At 34.0% G+C, this 15,979-nt stretch overlaps 1 protein-coding gene across 8 annotated transcripts in view; it reads right to left on the bottom strand.

Annotated features, from left to right (window-relative positions):
* The window catches only part of LOC145946180 (A disintegrin and metalloproteinase with thrombospondin motifs 9), a 38,836-nt gene that overhangs the window by 18,081 nt on the left and 4,776 nt on the right, over positions 1-15,979 (bottom strand). For 6 of the 8 annotated variants that reach the window (XM_083055683.1, XM_083055686.1, XM_083055684.1 and 3 more), the window contains exons 2-6: positions 14,071-15,273; positions 7,248-7,382; positions 6,096-6,256; positions 5,755-5,880; positions 1,068-1,269 (exon numbers count right to left, since the gene is read on the bottom strand). In XM_083055683.1, the coding sequence (XP_082911809.1) occupies positions 1,068-1,269; positions 5,755-5,880; positions 6,096-6,256; positions 7,248-7,382; positions 14,071-14,341 (895 nt within the window). In that variant the 5' untranslated portion in view covers positions 14,342-15,273. Of the gene's footprint in view, positions 1-1,067; positions 1,270-5,754; positions 5,915-6,095; positions 6,257-7,247; positions 7,383-14,070; positions 15,274-15,979 lie in introns of those variants that run through there. The other 2 variants (XM_083055688.1, XM_083055689.1) reach the window with 2 other exon arrangements.

Raw genomic sequence — 15,979 nt, forward strand, 5'->3', positions numbered from 1 at the left:
ATAATGTACGTATTATATGAATACGCGATATGGAATCGTCATTTTTCTTTCAATTATACATATAAAAACGTCAACAAAATTACACCCAAGTTAATCTTTTGCATTAACGGCGAGTGCATCCGTGAGGACATTCCGTGCTAGTATAAATTTTTTTCTTATACATTTAAAACAACGTTATCAAATATGTAAAAACTCTCTAGTTGTGAGCTACATGGAGAAATATTTTATATATATACACACATCTTTGACACATATCTAAATCTTTGGCATTTAATTGCGCAAGATCGGAGATAGGTACGCGCGGTCTCAAAAAGATCGAAACACATTCAAGCTCGGACAACTCGGAACGCGATAGAAGAAATTGTTCTAAAAGCAATAATATCTAGTTAATAATCAGTTAATTGTATCGTCACAAATTCAAAGAGAGAGATGAGCGTTAGTGAAAATAACACTGCAATAACGCGATAGAAGGGTAAAGAGAGGTGAGGGGAGAAAATTTCGACACGGATGTAGCGCATCGACGACTTGGTTTCTGTGGGCAGAGCATACGCACGTCGCCAAGCTGTCTCGATGGAACGTCAGAATCTGCCCGAGGGAAGACGTAAACTTGTGTGCCTGAACCTGTTTTCATATACAGGTGGTCGCGGTCGTGCCGAGTATACGGTAAGTAAGAAAAGACGCGACGCCTCTTTTCCTTCGAGTCTCATCTCGTGTGTAGCGTGTGTGCGCGCGCGCGCGCAAGTTTCGAAATATATCCAAATCCAAATATGTATATCAATCGACGCGAATATATTATTATCATCGTAAATATGTCAAATAAATTCATATTCTCGCAATGTACGTACGCTCCTTTGCACACGCACGCACGTAATTATATCAATCTATAGTCACTAATATAGCTTAGGACGCGTATTGTTAGTAGGTATACCAAGCTCTAGGGTCAACGATTGTTTTGGCAGTGAATAATAAAGCGCGTAAAGCCGTGCTAAATAAAATGGTAAAGAGAAAATTATTTCGAAATATATATATATATATATATATATAGTAAAATATACCCAATAACTTACCCATCACCCCACAGTTGCGACTCTCAACTTTGTCTTGGGGAAGATCAAAGCTGGAATCATCGTTCGAGTTGGATGCTGCTGTCGCGGATACGCGGTAGATCGCGTGCTGTAACGAGGATCCAAGAGAATCCTTGTCATCCTCGCGCCAATGTTCGGTGGGTTTAATAAAGTAGCTTCCCATTGATGTTTTCACGTGACCAGTCTGCGGAAATTGCGACAAAACTTGTCAAATATATATGTATATGTATATGTATCCGCTAATATTTTACGTTCGATCGAAATCGCAATCGGTCGCAAAGTAGTATCGTTGCGATAATTATTTTTTTATACTTTGCTTTGCCGAAAAAAATTGAAAAATTAATAATTTAAAATATATGAATTGAGAACTGTTTATTTAAGTAAGCCACTTCTCTCAACGCGATTAGATACAAGTACGTTAAAGTTATTTATAAATGCAGTGCACATTATATAACTGACGGAATATTGCACATTGCATGTTATGTGAAATATATAAGATTTGGTTTTCGTTTATTTTAAGTAGCGCAATGTCTTATACAGAGATTCTATTAGAAGAGTGTTATTTACAAACGAAGCGCCACTCGTTGTTATCCTATCCCGGCAACTCCGCGATATATATGTATAAACTTTTCGATTAAACATTCTAACGCGGAGATGAACTCTCTCTTTCTCTCATTTATTTATTTTTTCACGCACGTGCTCTGCGCGAAAGTAACGGCACAGAGCTCACTTATATATTTCAAACACTTGTAGCTTCTAGTATGTGAAAAAAAAATATTCAGATACTCGTGTACTCTGAGAGAGAAAGAGAGAGAACCAGCCAACCATTTATCAATGAGATTGTGCATTTGTTTCTCAGTGCTAAATAGATTAGAGCTAAATAGATAGCGTGAATGAAACTTTGTGCACGACGCTGACTACGCGACTGCCGGCTAGTCGCCGGCAACCATCAGCAACCGGCATCGAGCACATTGCTCGATTCGCTCGTGTTTGCAATTTGCATTTTTGTAAGCGTTCGCCTTCTCGAATCTATTCCCCGCGCACAAGGCACAAAGACGGACTTGAGTATTACCGAGAACTGCTTGGCAAGAACGTCTTTCCGTTTTTTTTTCTCATCTGTCCGCGTCTCTTACCCTTTCTCTCTCACCCATCTCATCTCCCTTTTTACCTCTTCGAACAACCTGGCTGGTAACGACCTCGCTATTATTCGCTCCAAAGAATTCATCGACCTTTCGTCGAGATGGATACAATTGATTCGTCACGACATTCGCGTCTTATTAATTGCGCTTGTTAAATTTTGAAATTTTTTTTCTATTCCAAAAAATAATTTAATTTATTTAAAAATATCTAGAATGCACACAGGATATAATATATGTATATTCCGCGTATACATGTATCGTGTATGTATATATATATATATATGTGTGTGTGTGTGTGTGTGTGTGTGTGTGTTACCATCGCAAATACCTCCGTTATATATTACTTGCGAAAATGTTACAACAACAAGTCTCCACAAAAGTAATTGTACAAGAGATTGTAAATAAATTGCTCTCTAAGGCTGCTAGCTTTCAAACGTTTTTTCGCAAATATTCCTTCAAACGTTACAAAGAAGCAATACAGATCATGAGTAAGCAACTTGTCTGTTGCAACCGTTGCAACTGCTTGGCAGACTATAAATACGCTGACCACATATCCCATATCCTCTATCCTTCGCGCCTATAGCTTCACGCTTGTTTTAAAAACCAATACTCGCATTTTGTTTATGTCGTTGCAATTTGCAATTTGTTTCGACTCGTTTTGACGTATGCTTTCACGAAAATTCGTGTTTATGCTAAAGCTAAAGCGTCAGATACCGCAGTCGCCGCGACGACGGGATTTCATCGAGTTATAAACGAGCGATAATAAAATATCGAGAAAAATGCGGTCTAAAATGCGGTACTAGACTTGTGAGGAAAAATTATGCGAGACATCATACGTGCGTGCATAATGTTTCGCGTACCTATATACACAGAACCGACCGTTAAATTAAAGATGGCTGAATTCCCGGACCAAAGTCTTATCTTTATTTAGATTCCATTTAATACGTGTAGAACATGATATATCGTATAATATAATATATAATAAAAAGTGATTTCCTGCTTAAAATATCTTGTAAGAACAAGAACGCAAAATTTCGTGCAAAAAACGCGCACGTATATATATGAGTACATGTCATCGCAAACAAAATATCTCCAATTAATTCCATCTATTATATATTTCACACATTTCTGTCAAGGTCGTCGCGGGTCGATTCAAAACTGGTCATACCGGCTCGAGTCAAACTCGCAGATCACAGAGTTTTTATAATATTGTGCCGTATCCCGACAAATATTGTAAAATTCATTCCTTGGTTAATCGGCATACATGGTTAAAAAGAATCTAGAAAAATTGCTTTCAAAACATGTGTAATTATATTGTGTGTCGTTTTTTCTTGAAATATATAAAGATTAAGAAATGTGAATTTTTTTTATACTATGCTAAATGTAGAATTGCCCGAGATATGTCCATTATATGTTTGACGCGCTATGTTGAACGTAGCAGTTGAGTGCAATTTCCCAACAATTTCGTTTACTTGCGCGTTTAAAAAATATGTAAAAACACATTAAGAGATTTTGTTCGATATAAAATTAATTTTTGTAAATTATTTCATACGATGAACTCCCCCCTCCCCCCTTCACTCTTATGATTGCAACATTTACGTGCGCGAACAAAGTCGTAAAGGGAGATGTTATTATATACTATAATTAATACATTTTTTAATCAAAATTAATGTAAGAAAATTGACTCGATTATATAAATAAATAAATATATATATATATATATATATATATTGACATAATTATATTGAACAGAATGATATAAAATGTTGAATCTTACACAGGGAGAATTTTCTTTTAGAATTTACCCTGAAAATCATGGTAATCGTGATGATTACTATGCAGTTTAATAAAATTAATCAAACACGTTTTATATTTTATTGTAATAGATATTATTTTTATTGTAATAAATATTAATCAGAGAAATTCTCATAAAATTCTTTCCATACCACATATTGTCCCATCACGATTACCCATGATTTTCAGGATAAATTCTAAGAGAAAATTTTCTCAGTGTACTTTTAAAGAACTTTCTCTTAAGAACATACATTTTAGAGTTTTAAAAAAGAGCAAGAAATTAATTTTTGTATTTTGATTTTTATTAAATGTAATTTTATGTTTATTGTCCATTTATAAACATTCTCATATTTGTAAATGCAAGATAAATGTGAAAATATTAATTAATATCGCCCCATCCGTTGTCACAAATCGTATAGAAATTTGCTGACGATAAAAAGCTCAAGAGCTCGAGTTCTCTCAACAACATAATCTACTATTGTGATGATTCGTGACTGAAATTTAAACAAATAAAAAGATACACGATGATTATTGAATCGCGCAAAAATAAATATTTTGCATTTCTTGCCACGCGCACGCGTCAATTCTTGGCACACAACCATGTCTCGAGAGATATATAAGATAAATTGATACACATTACGTATATATTTATATATTTATACAAAGTCTGTGAAAATTTCCGGATCGATATTATTTACTTATTATTGCAAATTTTTTAGCTGTAAATCCCCAAATATTTGAAAAGAATTTTGGAAATAATTTGTTCTCAACATCGAAAACTGCGTCAAGACACCGACGCATAGAATAAATATCAACTAGATAACTAGAAAATAAAAAGTTTTTTTGACAAGCCAAATTTCAAATGAGGAAAACAAATAAAACAAACAAACTTCTATATTTTCCAATTAATTTTAAGCAAAATATACTCGACAAAATTTTAAAAATATTTGAAGCTTACAATTCGTTTATAAAGATGGATGGTATAGTAACACTGATATGTAATATCAATGACAAAACCAAGAATATCGAAAAATAATAATGAAGAGAGCAAACCAAAGCATTCGCGAAAGCGATCGCGCGATAGCAAACGCGAGATTCACTCTGTCTCTCGAATAATTAGATCAAGTAGCTAGGCTCACTATCTAAAGTCTAAAGACATCAAGGCTCAACTCAACCGAGTGCTTACTTCTTTCTATTTCTATACATCTGAAACAGACGACCGATTGAGATTAGTCTAACCTTGCTAACCATGGCTAAATTAAAACGTGACCTAAATCACTGCAAAGAATGTTCAACGAGCGAAAACTACACACAAGTTTTTCCATTTTAATCTCGCCTTCCCTTTAAAAAAAGAAAAAACTTGAAGAAGATGAATAGAAATTTTAAGAAAAAATTTTTAAGAGAAAAGATTCGTGTAATAAGAGCCAGAACACCAAGAGCGCGTTATTACTAAATATATTATAAATATAATGTAACAATAATTAAAATAATGATTGTAACGATAGCCTACTACCCTACCTAAAATATATTCATCGAGCTGGAAAAAAATATATTCAACTGTCAAATGAAATGTCACTTTATGCTAACCGCATCGAGTCACGCTATACAATGGAACACAAACTCTGGCAGATTTATCATTCTTGTAATCGGTTGCAATCAACTGACTTGTGTGTGCGACGCGTATAAAGAATCGCGAGACGAGACATTCTCTATAAAGCTCAATCTCTGTGACTCACCATTCCGTGACAAAGGCTGACACTGACCGCTGAACTTGGATCGCCGTCGACTGACCCGCTGTAATAGCAACCCAACTGATGACCAGCGTGTTCTCTTCTAGTTGTGTTCTCGCTCATATGCGTCACCTACGTCACCATCGCGTGTAACAAGTAATTAAGGCTGTCAATTAAGTAGGAAAATGATTGACCATCAGCTCTCTTACGCAAAGACTGTTGGATTCAATAATTTTATAATGATTAAGCATCATTATAGATACATGCATATATACCTATACAATAAAACATGATTTAACAGTTGAGAGAGAGAGAGAGAAATATTACACGATCGATCTTTTTCTCACCTTTATATCGGGAGATACGAAACTGGCGTCGTGTGCCAATCTCAAGCGAAATTGTCTCCCAAAGGCGGTAAATTCATATTGCGGATGAGGATCCCAAACTTCGGCCGACGCATGTCGAAAGTGACCACTGTGATGTCTCTTTGCCGTGGAAAATTCTTCGGCTGAGAACAAGGGACTTTTCATCAAGTAGAGCAAAAGTTATAAACTACATATATGGAAAAGGATAATGTTACGGAAAAAGAAATGTTGGTAATTCATTTTCCAATCTCGTTAGATTGGCGTATTTACACATTTTCTGTGCAATAACATGTTTTAATGCTTCACATTTACACAAGTTAAGCGTTAGTTTATATATACGTTTAATGTATCACACATGGAGCTTATTTTCTTACTTATATACATTTAGCAATTCGATCATTTTACTGCACATTCTAGATCCGCGAATTATGTATATAATTATGTAATATTTAAATTTAAATCATCATTTAATTGCATCATTTAATTATGCTTGAATAAAATTTTGATATATTTATATATGCGCATTAATCATTTTTAACTTTGCATGTCATAGCGATCAAGGCTAAACTAAATCACAGAATGCGGCTCAAATATACGATATTGAAAAGTCAAATGGATTTTTCGGTCATAAAATTGTCAATTTTTAGTTTCAAACAGCTTGCTTTGTGTGTTTGCGCATACGCATGTATGTTTCACGATATAACGTAATTATACTAGAAATATATTCGCCAAGTATACATTCTTTCGCGCATTTTCATTGTTATTCAAACTATTCGATTAGAAAAAAAAACAGCATAATACTTGACTTACGGTACTCAATTTCAATAAAGTTATAATACATTTATAGGTACACTTATATGTTTCAACTTTATTATTTCGAAATAAATTTAAAAACGCAAAATACAAGGCAAGCATAAAAGAAGCCATATATTCAATTCTAGTCATTAAAAAATTTATGCTAACAAATTTTTTAATTTAAATCCTTTTACATCTGACAAAGCTTTGCCAAAGTTTGAATTAAATTTGTTAAATTTAAGATACATGTATATGAAAAAAAGAAAATACACGCGGTTATTTCTCCACTCGCCCGCGCCCCTCTTATATTGTTGACATTTTCATATTTAAAATACTTACGTGGATCTTCATATTGATTTTGACTAATTTTGAAAGGCTTGACGTATTCTAGATTACCCTTAGCGAACGGCGGCAACACATCTATCAATGATGCGTTATTGCGTTTCTTCGTATTTTGTGTTTCCTCGAAAAGTACTGAAATTGTACAAAAATTATATTTAAAGTCTTTATGATATTAAAAATACATGATAGCGCACACACACTTGTATTCAAATTCATCCTTGTATCAAAATCAGTCAGTTGTCACAAGTAATTTTCATGGTTTTTTTTTAATGCGATTAATTTCAACAAAACTTTGAAAACCCGAGTTTCAAAATCCAAGCAAATTTGGCGGAAATTATATACAATTCCAGTCATACTTTTAATTTGTGTCGGCAAAGAGAATTATATCTTTCATTCGAATCATTTTCCGGTTAATATTTTTCTTTCGAGAAAAAAAGTTTATGTACGGGAATTATTAATATATACGCTACTGAGATGACGATGATACATGCGAAATAATTAATCATAAATTGTTTTCTCAGGTAACAATATTGATAAAATTTATCAAAATACAGCTAGAATATACAGCTTGACGCACTTGAAAATTGAATTGATACATTACTGAATACATGATTAAATAATTTATCGTTTCCAATTTATCGATATAAACTCATTAATTACTTAGAATTTTTCTGACAAATTATCGCTATACAGTCCAGACCAATTTTGCCATTATTTTGTTGTTTTTACTTTATTATTATGTAGAGTTTATCATGTACGCGCACAACAACAGGGATTGTGTGATATCCCTATGTATACGCTCTAGATATAAGATAATTTAAATTTAACGGCATAAAATAAGAAATGGTAAGACCTTGAAGAAATTATTCACACACTAAACAGCAGCCACGTTTAATTATATCGTGCTCTACCTCTATAACATGACCTCGGTAGAGTACGCGAAACACATCTGGAGAAATACATAGCGCACGCGCACGCACGCACGCGCGCGCGCGCACACACACACACACACACACACACACACACACACACACACACACACACACACACACACACACACACACACACACACACACACGGTTCTATAATTACGCATGACAGTTTTCACAAGACGTATCGAATGTCAGTTCTGAATCACGAACCATGCGAGATAAACGTAAATGTTCTACAAACCAAGCATCAAATTTGCAACATCTTGCTTATTTGTATAACATTTAGTGCACAACACACGCACATATTTTGATTAACGATCATTTCTTTGAACAAAATATCGATCGAAATGTGGTAAATGTTTTGATATTATTTTGAGATTATTCCTAATAAACCTGCAGGCGTAAGAGAGAGATTAATATAGTTACATCGACATTCGTAAAATGTTAATTCAGAAAAACAGATTACAGCATAATATGGAGCAAAGTGATGCGTGTAATTTTCCCCTCTTCCCTTTTCTCGCAGCCACACATAATAATAAATATAATTTTTGTTAAAGTACGCAATAACGTATTTAATATTCCATTCACGAAATAGCGAGAAATCAAAGTGGTAAGAATTTTATTAACTTACACACAACTTACACAACATGAAATAATCTTTGTTTATTCTGTAATTTTTCAAGTGTGCGTTGTAATATATGATGTTAACACACCCTATGTAAATTTTAAATTATTAACTGTCAACTATAGAGAATTATATTTTTTCATAATATAATACAATGTAAATGCAATGAAAAATCATATCTAAAAATGTGTTTTAGCGCGTATAATATCCGCGCTGCGTACATCTTCATAAAGTATAGAAATTCTCTGTCCCTCCAAGAGTTGCCCAAGTATGTCAAGTATACGATTAAAATTATATACAAAAGGATGCTTAATATCTTAAAATGCATGGCTAAATCTTCAATGCGTTAAAATGTTTACGTTTTTTGGCACGTCGCGCGATAAATTTTCTTGCCGTACGTTTACTGTTTGTCGAAGCGGGGAGTAATAGTAATTATCCGTTTCAACTTCCTATGAGCTCAAGATTCATCTTACAAAGCGTAATATTTCTGAAAATATACTGTAGAAACGTGCCAGACGGCACTATCGTTCCGCAAACAACACACGTTTGCTTTGCGTACTGAAATTTCCAAAAGAAATTTCCCTAATAGCAATAATCATTATTTCCGTTCTATTTTCTTCAAGTCAAATATATGTTTGACTATAATGTGTGCTGGTCATAAATATATATATCTTTCAAGTGCAGAGTGTATGAATAAAAGCATATATTATAAAATTTTCCGCAACAATTTTGTAAACGATATAAAAAAAATTAATAGTATATTACCGGAAAAAAAGATAAGAGAAACATGAAATATTTCCTTATAACGATGATGATTATTCTTATTATTTTTCACATTTATGTGTGAATAAAAAAAAAATTAAATATAACTAAATTAGGAGCAGACTTATCGTAAAAAAAAAAAAACGATTTGAAAAACACAAAAATTGTAAAATATTAGTATTAACAATCTACAACTATATAGTTTTTGCGTGTTGTTAAACTATAGCGTTTGGACAACATTGTCTTTTTAATATAAGATCCTCATCCTCACATTACTGTCGAACCGTTTCTCTCGCGCATAAACGTTTACGCTTCGACCGCGCTTACGTCTCGTCGTCTGCGCCGAGTGACACTGCGACGAGACTTTCTCGCCTTCCTCTTCTACAAGGCGGATACTGTGTTGGTATAAGAGCAAGACCTTTTACAGTGTCTCGCATATGTGTTGCCATTTAATTCCAGTATCGAAACATGAGCCTATTATAGAAATATCCGAGCTTTCCAGTTTCGAAACACTTACTAAGCGCGTGACGTGTAACAAAAATAATCTCTATCTATATATTTTATCTCACATAAAATATTTGCGTACAATTTTCAAAAGATTAAACAAATGTTTGACTGTATCATTAATAAAGTAAACTTTAATAATAACTAAACTTGAACAGTATTATCTTGGCAATGCCAAATATGTATACTATATTGGGCAAAATTATTAAATTAACATATCTAAATGTATATATGTAAATATCTAAATTTCGTATCTATAAATATGCTGTAGCGTTACTAACGCACGATATGCCTTATTATGACGTATACAATTATGTTTGCGTTCATCTCCTTCTCTCTCGCTCTTTCTCTTTCTTTCTCAACTGCTAACTTTTAAGGTATACCTATTGCTTATAATATTGAAGACAATGAAAAGAAAAAATGAAAAAATCTTTCGATTAAACTATAGGCTAGAAAATATTATATTAGCGATTGTGCAGATATAAATTATAATTTGTTTTTTTTTCTTCTGACAATTAGCATTGTCAGTACAAACATGATGTCGGTGATTTTTGTTAATAACTTTAAATGTACAACACAATAAAAAAAATTATATCTTATTTCTCTTCAATATCAATCTACTGTAAACATCAATAGCACCTAACAGTAACTTTGGAGCACAGGAAAGAGAAAGAGAGAAAGATAAGAGAAAGGAAGGGAGGGAGAGGAAAGAATCTAGTTTATCATGAACAAATAACGAAAAAAAAAACCGCTGAACCATTACTGAACGCATGATAGATTAAATCGTTTCGAAATTATGCAACCTGTCATATTTGTAATTGTCATAGTCAATAACTTGTCGATTTCATTTTTCGAATTTTTTCCCAATATTTATAAAAGTATTCATGATGATAATAATAAAATTAAATTTAATCTCGCATTCGTCGCCAATTAAAAAAAAAAAATTTCTACTTGAAAAAATAAAATAGTGATTTTAAAATCATGAAAAAATTGAGAGGGAAATGATATAAAAAAAAGATGTGCTTCATATACTTCGTGTATTCATATGTGACTTTATATTTAAAAAACCTAATGAAAGCTAAATTTATAAAAATTTGTGAAATTTACACATGTAAAGCGTGAGCAAAAATTATAGGCCAAAATTTAGCAAAATATCAAACTATGATCCATTAAAAACGGGATAACCAAGTATAATGATGGCGTAAAATCACAAATGGCATTGGCGCAATAAGGTTCAAGACCATTGAACGTGCGTTATCGTATCATTCAGAGTGCGCCAGCTGGCTTTAGCTATTTTAACCCGAATGGTCTTGGTCATAAATTATGGTTGAATCGACCAATATATCCTGTATAACACACGCGGAGCATAGTGTGGTCCGAGTTCTGCGAGTCGGCCGAAATGTTTATACAGAAGATGCGCAAAGTCTGACAGCGCAATGTCGCATCCTGTGCATTCGCGACTTTGTCAACCCGAAATAAACTTTTTTCCCCAAGAGCTTCAAATATCAGATTGTATATAATCTGTATATACATATATTGAAGATCTCTGAATTGAAATTTCTCAGATAATAATGGTAAATGATATTTCTCTCTTGTATGCATATATAGTTCAAGTGTGATTAATTTTTTTAGATGCAATCAGAGAAAATTAAATATCTTTGTCTCAGATGACGAGCTGCCAAAGATGATTTTAGAAAAATATATTGACATACGTTGTACATACACATATATACACTAGGTAATATTATTTCTTCTCCTTGATAGGTGCTGGATTGATTGCAAATCAAATTCAGGTAACATTATTGAATTTCAAAAGATTCGAAAGATTTCGAAAACGAAGATTATGTACAAATTGAATTATACATATATGCTGGTTGCGTCTAGCTATACTCATTATCTGATGATAACTTTGAGGTAATTTGAACAAACTTGCTTTAAAAAAAAGTTAATTCGTTACTCATTGTTACAAAGAAACGTAACATGTCTCTACTTCAACGTTGCTGCTTCGCGTTTTACATTTAAACATGGATTTAACAATCAAAAGGTCTTTCTTAAACGACACGTGACACGCGCAATACCTTCCTTAGAGCGCAGTCCAAGAGAAACCGCGCAGTAGTGAAATACGACTGCATTTTGCAATCACACACAAAATATATATTTGAGAGAAACTACAAAATTTATATAATAAATATTACAACTATTACAAACGCGCAACATTTGTAATATTTGTAACATTTTGTCTTTGACGCCATTTTGCGTGTCGCGAAAATACGCAAGTCGCTCATCGGCATAGAGAAGAACTAGAGAAATATTATTTCTCGATATATTAATTATTTTGTAACATGTAGAATTTGAAAATTTGCAGATTAATCACCAACTGTTTGCAATCTCAACACAATCATATATGCTCCATTAAAACAAAAAATAAATAAATACACTTCCAAGTATATTATAGTTTTCCGTAGAGAGTGCAATAACAGCAGCTTATATAAAATAATGTAATAAAATATAATATAATATAAAATAATAATGACGAAAGCTGCAATGGATTTTAATAACAAGAATTTTTTATCTATGATAAATGATATGTGTATACACACACATAACATGTATAAATCTATTACATCTGCATTTTTTTTTTGAAGCATAAAACTTAACTCCGCCAACTATTTTTTCTCAATACTCGAATTTCGACTACTTTTATAAAACTAATAAAAAAAATTTCAAGTTTTTTTTCATATATAAAATATCTAAAAATCACATGTAAATATTGAATATTATAATAAAGTTTAAATTGCATCTTCAAGTTTATCGGTTTGGCGATTTTCAACAAGAGTATATGTGTATTGAGTGGTATTGTATTCTTACTGTGAAATCTTACAATCATCTGTCGATAAAAAAAGAGTTGAAAACAAACGCAAACGCGGCAAAAGATGCTTCCCCAAAGAGAAGACGAAGAACGTTTTGTGCTTGGTTATTAAACGCGTGATGTCCGCGCGTCTGCTGACTCGAACAGAAACACGAGTCCTCATGACGTACGCACTTTTAGTATAGCGTTCACTGCTCGCACGCGGCTGCACTTTTAAGTTTAAGTTATACTAACACGTTTCTCTCCTAGCTTCTCTCTTTTCTGTTTTTCATATATCGTTCACATTTTGAGAGAGCGTCCGTCGCGCGTTGTCTCTCTCTCTCTCTCTCTCTCTCTCTCTCTCTCTCTCTCTCTCTCTCTCTCTCTCTCTCTCTCTCTCTCTCTCTTATCTCTATATCTCTCTATTCGACTATATGTTATACACTCGCGTAGGCACGATGTTTTTGTGTCACGCTGCCAACGTGGCCGTGCAAAGAGAATACGTTTTACGTTTTATCAACAACACGCTCTCTCACACACGGAGCAGAGCCCCGTTTGTGCGTTGTATGCGTTTCAACGTGCAAGCTTGTCGGCAAATTCGCGAAAACGTATATCTCTATCTACCTTGTTACAATGATACCGTTTCTTGGAACATTTGCTTGGAAAAGAAGCACGAGATTGAGTTTCGTGACAATCAGATCATATATATTTGACTTTCACTAGACAATTTTTATTAGAAATTGCCAACATACACAGAGGGTTTGAACAGGGTGTGTGCATGTGCGCGCGTGTGTGTAAACGCGCAATGTAAAAAAAAATGCTCTATATAAAAAAAAATTCTATCAAATTACATTAAAGATTTTTTCTTTATCATCAAATTAAACCTAGTTTCCCTTTATATCTGCTGGTTAACGAATATATTATATCTCATTATTTATTTCAGACTTGTAATGTTGTATAACAATTTTTTCCTTTTACCGCGTAACTTTTCTCACGTGCGATATTATCTGTGACTATATATATTTTCATTAAAGACGTACATCTTTCATTAATGCATAAATATGTCAATATATAAATTTTTGAATTTTTGATAAGAGATTTTGTTTTTCAAAATGATGGAATATAAATAAAAGACTAAATAAGACTCACCCTCGTTGGTGAAATTCTGGTCGATCGATTCCAATGTCGTAGCGATGCGCGCAACATCGTCGTCACCGTCGTCACCGTCGTCGGTCTGCTTCTTCCGCGCTTCATCGACGATGCGATCGAGCGTTGAATCGTTTCGTAATCGGCCGACATCTCCGCCGATCCTGATGTCTACGTTGCGTACATTCGACCACAAGATTACTAGCAATATCACGAGCAAAACGATGCCGAGGGCCGCGCTAATTGTGGCGACGCGATTCGAAATTCGCGACATCTCTGCAATTCCCGCACTGATGCACGTGCATCTATTCGTTGTAAACGTATTCAGCGTTTTTTCTCGCGCTACTCGACAAAAATGTAATCACCAATATATATCTATATTTACCGAGATATCGATTCCGATCTCGTCGCGTGCATCGTTTGCTCGCGCAGCATCAATTAATCATCCTGCGAGAATCATCACGTCATCGGACTCAAAAGAATTATATCGCAGGGCGCAAACGCATATTCAAATTCATTCGAGAGAACCAAGATTATATTTCCGATATCTTGGAATATCCGTAAAATCCTCCGCGCGGAGAGAGGTCCCAAGGTCTCTCCTCTTCCTCCTTTCGAATCTTGTTTTCTTGGCAAACGACGTCTCGTCGACTTCGAGAATGCAACTAGGATGATCGGCGGCGCAGCGTCCGCATTAAAGAACGCGCGCGGAACACTGCAATCTCGCCAATCTTTCTCTCAAAGAACCTCGTACCATCCGTACTTATATTCTTGTGCTTGTGTGCGTGTACGCGACGTGTGCGTTACTCTGATGGGAGATGACGAGTCGGCCGAAAGAATTGAAATGCATGGCGCCGCTCGTGCCTGAATACTCAAGAGCGGATATCATGGCTCATTGTTTGTCTAACGCGTTCCAATTTATATAGGAGATGCCTCTTATTCATTTCGCGATTCGCGCCTTTACGCGGCTGGAAGCTTATGTTTATCGCGCCAACTTCGTTGCGCTCCTTCTCTCGAGGATCGCGCGAGAAACATTTCCGACCAAGTCGAAGCGAAAGCACGCACGGATCGACGACGATAGAGAGATGATGATGATGATGATCCAAATCGACGAGGCGAGGGCGCGATTCGAACAAAATTTGCAATTGATGTTTATCCGCACCGTACGATTCAATCCTGATGCTTCAGCTGCTAAGCGCGCACACTTTCCTAAAATCAAATAAACGATTCTTTATAAACAAAAGATATTAGATCGGTTAAACAATTTTGTTACATTTCGTCAAATAAAATTATATTTAAAATTACACAATTTTCCCGCTAATCATGTCAGCTTCCATACATTTTTTAGAAAATATAATAATTGAAGATAAATAGCTATAGAAACACAAGTATAGCTTCTATAGCGCCTAGTTATAGGTATAGAAAGAAATTGTGTACTGTATCGAAAATATATAGTTCTTTCAGATTTTACATTTAGCAATATATATTTTACAAAAACATTGAAAATAAAATTTCACACTGCAGAGCGTGTTCAACTAGGATCAAATTTAAATTTATACAATCAGCTTTTAAAGATAGCAACCATTAAAACCATTAAAAAATCTATACCATTAAAAAATGCAACAATTATTTTCTTTAAAAGTTAATTACACATACGAGTATTATGTGTGACGTATTACACATATTCGGCAACATTTTGCGATATACGCATATCGCCGAGAGAAAGAAATTGAAAAATGGTTGGTTCTATCCTAAATATAAATACATCTTCAATTATATACATAAGTTAATAAATTTTCTCACGCAACGTGATCTTGCTTGCGATATTAATCAAACGTAACTCTCAAGTTTATTCTAGAGCGAAGAACGTGTGAAAAGAATATACTATATAATATTTTTATAAATAAAAAGATTG

The sequence above is a fragment of the Prenolepis imparis genome, unplaced genomic scaffold (genome assembly GCF_030444845.1).
Source record: "Prenolepis imparis isolate NDT839.2.m4 unplaced genomic scaffold, iyPreImpa1.0 SCAF_15, whole genome shotgun sequence".
In the NCBI taxonomy this organism is placed as follows: domain Eukaryota; kingdom Metazoa; phylum Arthropoda; class Insecta; order Hymenoptera; family Formicidae; genus Prenolepis; species Prenolepis imparis.